Below are 5,936 nucleotides of genomic sequence, written 5' to 3'. Positions count from 1 at the left end.
CCGTCCCTGGTTCCTCATACCAAGTTTCTTCTTAAGGTTGTCTACTTCTCTCTGTAGCACGAGACACTAGGCCAGCAGACACAGGAGGAAGAGAAATGATTAGTATAATCTGGCCTCCTCTCTCCTCCACCTTCTCCTCTCCACTGGGCCCTGCACCCCAAAGCCGGGTGGCTAGAATGGCAAGCGCTCCTCAGTGGAAAGCAGGTGGGCTCCCTCCATGGGGTACGTGATGGGGGCAGGGGAGGGGTGGCCCCACACATGTCAGCTGAACTTGGACCCAGATCCCAGCCTCGAGTTTGGGCCTGCATTTCCAGGAGCCAGAGGAAGCATTACCCAAAGACAGCCCGGCATTCCCAGTGGCTGCTGCGGCATTTCCGGTCTTGGGGGATGGTCCAGTGGCTCCCAGTCACCTGAGAGGGAAAGGACACACAATCCAGCTTCGCAGGCTCCCAGTGAGGTGGAAAGGGCCAAGTGGGGTCTACGGTGAGGTGAGGCGGCACCACCCTCTGCTGGCGACCAGCCGCCCCTGCTCTGCCCAGAAGCCCGAACCTTCTCTCTGGGGCTGCCTCCGCTGTTACCCGGGGGCAGCCATTTCCCCATTGCATTGTGGTCCCCAAGCTATGTGCCTCTGGATTCGCCCCTCCCAGAGCTGCAGCCACAGCCAGCACGTGGGAGAGCAATGTGGGCGAAAAGGACTTAACAGAAAAGGCTGTTCCCCTGTAAATCTACACCCGGAGGAGCTGTGTGTGGCACTGCCACCGATCAGCCCTGCCGCACAAACCCCCCACACAGGATGATGTGGCTCAAGGCCAGCCCTGCCAGCACCCCGTCTCCTGTGGGAGAAGCTGCCTGAGAGAACGGCTGTGCCCCCAACAGAGACAGAGCCAGAGGTTTCTGCCCTCCACCCCTCTCCCCTCCCCTCCTATCAAACCCACGACACTCACCTGAGGGGGCAGGCCCCCCGGGCATGACTTCTCCCTGGTTCAGGGCCAAGGGCTCTGAGTTTCTTGGATCTTGGGGGCCTCTGGTGTCGACCTCGCCACTGCTGGCTTTTCCACGATGCATGCGTGGATAAGATGTCCCTGGCCTGTGAGCTGGCAGCTGAAACAAAAATTTTTCACCGATTTGGACTAAGGAAGTCTGTCTGTGTGTGTGTTTGTGTGTGTGTGTGTGTGTGTGTGTGTGTGTGTGAGAGAGAGAGAGAGAGAGAGAGAGAGAGAGAGAGAGAGAGAGAGAGAGAGAGAGAGTGTTGTGTGATTTGGGCCGGGGTGAGGCAGGGAATTGGGAAGGGAATTGAAAGGCTGATCTCATTAGCACTTTCTCCCTCCGTCAGCCCCAGGCCAGCAGGCAGAGGTGATCTAGGGACAACAGTGGGGCACTGAGTAAGCCCAGGGCCCCTGCAAGGAAGGTCTGGGGAACACCTAGGAGATAGGATTCAGGAAGCTGGTGAGTCTAAATACTGAGGCTTTTCGGGGAAGCTTTTAAGGGATCCCCCGACCCAATTCAGCTACCAACCCTCCCTTCCATCCCAGCCCCAGTCTCTCAGAGGACGCTGGAAACAGGCCAAGGGTGGAGAACCAGGCCCAGCACACCCGAAGTGCTACCTTACTGTTTGTCCCTAGTAAAAGGAGCCCGATCAGGCATCATAATGACCCAGTGACCGAGGGGCACCCAATGACGACCCCTGAGGGGTGGACAGAGGCAGCATGGGTGAAGACGTGTGCTCTGGGTGCGGTGGGGGCGGGGAAGAGTGGGGAGAGAGGAGGAGCCTGGCCTACTCACTTGGCCCTTTGGGGCTGGGTCTCTATTTGGGTCCTTATCTTCTCCCGCCACAGCCTCAGACTCCCTTGTCCACGTGACCACGGATTTCTTCCCAGCGCTGGTGTGCTTGGCCTGTTTGGTTCCGGAAGGGCCCAAGGTATACCTCTTGGATCTCCCAAGCAGCGGAATACCAGAGACTGGGGGGAAGGTGGCCGGTTCCAGCGGAGGTGCCCAGATTCGCTGCCCCCAGGAAGGGAAGTTTTTCCCCAGGGCAAGTGTGAAGGCTCCCCCGAGGGATTTCTTCTCCTGGGTCCCCTTCTTCCTAGGAGTGACCTGCAGCAGGCCACCTGCCGTAGCAGCAGCAGCAGCAGCTCCCGGGGAGCTGGGCTTGCTGCTCCCGTCCCCCCAGAGCACGCTCTGCATTTTCTTAGGGGAAGAGATGCCCTGCTCTCCCACGCCCTGCCTTTCCACAACCGAAGAGAGTCCTCGCAGAGCCGAGGACAGGGAGGAGCCTGTCACGTGAAGGAAATTCTCCCTGACTTGGAAATTCGAGTGACTGGGAGTGTCCCCGGGATCCTCGGGTCTGCTGGGCTCGGCCTGGCCTCCTCCTCCGGGGTAAGTACTCACCGTCATCAGCTCTGTGTCACTGAACTCATCTGAGGACTCGGAGTCGGATAGCAGCAGGCCCAGGGCTTCCGCGGAGAAGCGCTGGCAATCCGCAGCCACGTTCAACCTACGCTTAGTGGCTCTCTTAGGCTCCCCCCAGGCCCGACCCGCTTCGGACCCATCGAGGTGGAAAGGGTCGGCCAGAGCCGGCGGCGCTTCCCCACAGCTCTGGGCGGTCGCTCCTGGACCGCCGGGACCCGCCTCGAGGCCGGCGGACACTTCCAAAGAGGCGCAGGGCTCCGCCAACGGGTATCTGCAGAAGCCCAGCGTGTCCCAGTCGTACAGCTGCTGCGTGGTGCCCGCCGCAGACTCCTCGGCCAGGTCAAGGAGGTCCCTCATGTCATCAGCCGGGGAGCCAGGTCGGCCTTCACGGCCACACAGCACCGGACCTCCCGCTTCTAGCATCTCCCACTCTGACTGGAAGCTCTTGGGATCCGGGCAGCTGCTCCCGCCCCCGCCGCTCGGCGGCTTCCTGGGCTCGGGGCCGCGGTCGGGTCCCCGCGGAACTGCGCGGCCGGCTGGGCGGACGCCGGCCCGCTCCCCGCCCCCTGGGCCGAAACCCGTTCCCCACACAGACACCTCATCTGGGGAGCTCATGTCGCGACCCAGGCGGCCGCGGAACCGGGGCGACTGTTGATGGCCCGAGTCGCGGTCGCGGTCACGGCGGACGAGGCGGGCGGCGCTCAGACGGCAGCGTCAACCACCTCAGGCGCTGCACGAGCTCGTCTCAAACGAAACGACGCGCCACTTTCAGCGCGCCTCTCACGCCTGCGACGCGGCCTCCTCATTGGTCCGGCCCCCGCCAACCAGCGGGCGCCTTGTTCGCCTGTCCCCTCGAGGCCTAACCAATGGGGTCGAGGGCCTCTGCTTTGCCCTCAAGCCCGTGGGCGGTCCGAGCAGTTGGCTGCTGAAGGGGATGGTGGGAGTGCTTCCCTCTGTCAAGACTCTCGGCCCGCCTCCTCCTGTCCCGCCTCCCCTTTCCGGTTAGAGTCACAGCTCTGAGCCTCCGTTTCCCATCTATACAGGGGGTCGGGGAGTGAGGGCGCCGGGCTCCAGGGGTGGTGAGGATGAAATGTCAAGATGGAGGCACTGGATGCCTAGCACGCGCCAAAAGCATTTGCCAGCCTCCCTTCCACCGCAAGCCTTACGACCCAACAGGAGAATGGGCACAGGAGTCCCGCAGTCAGTGATCAGGGGTCGGCCAGAGAGCAAAGGGATCGTATTTTCGTTCTGTAAGGTCTCTGTCTCAACTGCTCCATCAAATGTGGCTCAGCAAACGTCATTGGCAGGCAGGTTTGGCGGACAGACTGGGGTTGGCGGACAGATTGGGGTTGGCCTCGCTCCATCAGCCCTTCCCCCTCTCTGAGGCAAATTCAAAGAAGAAGAAATCGCAGTGGCCAGTTACACCCCAAAAGATGCTCGCCACCGCTGATCCTGGAGATGTGAACTAAAACCACGAATCGGGTTTCACACACTAGGTTGACAACCTTCAAAGAGCTTAACCATTCCGAGGGTGGGAGAGGTGAGGAGCAAACCCCTGTGGCGGTGGTGCAAGAGACCCATTTGGGAGGTAATTTGGCAGAATCCATTGAAAGCAACTTAGTGCCAGCACGGACTCTGTGCCTGGCACTCTTCTAAGCGCTGGGCATAAATAGTAATGCATCAGCGTGACACTCCTAGAACTATAGTACCAACTATTACTGGCCTCTTACCGGTGAGCAAACAGGCACTGAGAGGTTCAGCCACTGGCCCAAGGTCATTCGGCTCGTGGGGATCAGCGGCAGGATTGAAACCAATCAATCTGACTCCAGAGTCCTTGCTTTGAGCCGAAGACCTTAAAAAGGAAGAAAAAAAAATAGGTATTTCCTCTATGTTCCGGCAAGTCTGCTGCCTGGTACTTCTTCCGGAGACACGCTGGTACCTGTAGTGTACAGGAGCCCATGCACAAGGGTGTTGGTGATGGGAAAAACTGGGAGCACTCCAAATTCCCATCAGTAAGGAAATGGATGAATGCAACGTGGCTTAGCATCCAGTAGCATAAAGCGTGGCAGTCCAACGGAATGCATCAGGCCATTCTCACAGCTTTCGAAAGCACCTGCCTGACTTCAAACTGCAAGTTGCAGAACGATGGCTTTGGATTCACATTTGTAAGTTAAATCACTTGCGTGCGTGGGCACACACACACACCAGTCAATCCTACGTAATATATGAGAATTCATTTAAGTATATGTACAAGTATGTTTTAAAGTTTTGAAGGACGCACAACCAAGGCCTACCAGTTGTGATGGCGGTCGGTGTGGATAGCCAGGTGTCTCTCAATTTTTCTTGGAACTGTCAGTTCTCAGCTTCCCTGAGCTGAGCAGTACTGATGTCTGGGGAGTGGTGCCTCCCTTGGTTTCTCTATGGCCCATGGGTGTTAGAATTTCCCTTGTCTGCCACCCAACTCCTGCTCTGACACCCCTCCATTCCTCCCATACCTTCCTTCTGCTCCTTCCCGTTCATACTCCTCTGTCTTCAGTCACCTCTCTCTCCTGCATCCTGCTCTGGCTGACCTCCTGGAGAGTCCTGGCGTGTCTGAACCGCTGTTGCCTGTGGAACTCAAAGGCCCAGTTTTCTGGGCCTGAGTTTCTGCACCTGAGAAGCTGGCCATGCTGGAGAAGTTACAGAGCAGGGGAGACTGGGTGCACTGTAAATCTGCAATCCTCCTCCTCGAGCCTGCCCCCGATGGTGCCTGCCTGTTTGTGGATACCGCCCTCTTCCACTTCTCCCAGTGACTTTTTAAGGCATGGTGTGCTATTTCAAATATGTTAAAATGGATAAGGAAGGATATAGCAAAATCTCCTGCATCCACCAGCATCCTATGAAACATTACCAGTGGATCCAGTGGAAGCCTCCATCTTCCCTCTCACCATTTCCATTCCCTTCCTCCCTCCCCCATAGAGGGACTCCCGGAACTTCTCACCTTCTCCACTCTCTTCGTCCCTGTGGCTCTCCTACCTCCTCTTCCCATACATCCCATACGTCTCCAATGATGTCACTAATCTCTGCTTTACCCCGTTATGCTCACCAGGATCCAATACTGGCTTTGATGTACTCTCTTGGCCCGGGGTGGGAGCCAGTGGCAGAGGTTCCTTTTGGCCTTCCCCACCATGATAGCTCTTACTCCACAGACCAATGACCCAACGTGTAGGTCATTGCTCCAACTGCCAAGTGTATCACTTAGAATTATCAGCTTGGGGACTGGAGAAATGACCACTATGTTTGTCCAGGGACCCAGTCAGCTCACCGTGAACTGATCTCTATCCCCAACTCCTTTTACTGCCAGAACCTCATAAGCCCCACTCTAATGGGGCCCCATCATGACACTTTGGGCTTCCGGGATCAGTGTCAGCTCAGAAACTGTGTCCAGTAGTCCTAGATATGTCTGTGTCCGGTGCCAGTGTGCAGTCGCCCAAGCATCTAAGAAAAGTGCTGTGAACATTTGCATACAGATTTTTTGTGAATATAAG

The 5,936-nt window shown here is 57.5% G+C and overlaps 1 protein-coding gene across 1 annotated transcript; it reads right to left on the bottom strand.

Moving 5' to 3' along the window:
* Positions 1-1,636: 1,636 nt before the first annotated feature.
* LOC308609380 (uncharacterized protein CXorf49 homolog) lies at positions 1,637-5,578 on the bottom strand (the record flags this gene model as incomplete). Its single annotated transcript, XM_081223061.1, has 3 exons — positions 1,637-1,684; positions 1,783-3,109; positions 5,481-5,578. The coding sequence occupies 3 exons, from the start codon at positions 5,576-5,578 to the stop codon at positions 1,637-1,639; spliced, it is 1,473 nt and encodes a 490-aa protein (XP_081079187.1).
* Positions 5,579-5,936: the final 358 nt, after the last annotated feature.

Source organism: Mesoplodon bidens, assembly GCF_964165515.1.
Source record: "Mesoplodon bidens genome assembly, chromosome: X".
Taxonomy (NCBI): Eukaryota; Metazoa; Chordata; class Mammalia; order Artiodactyla; family Ziphiidae; genus Mesoplodon; species Mesoplodon bidens.
Note: the sequence above shows the minus strand (reverse complement) of the source record. Positions and strands in the feature narration are given on the sequence as shown.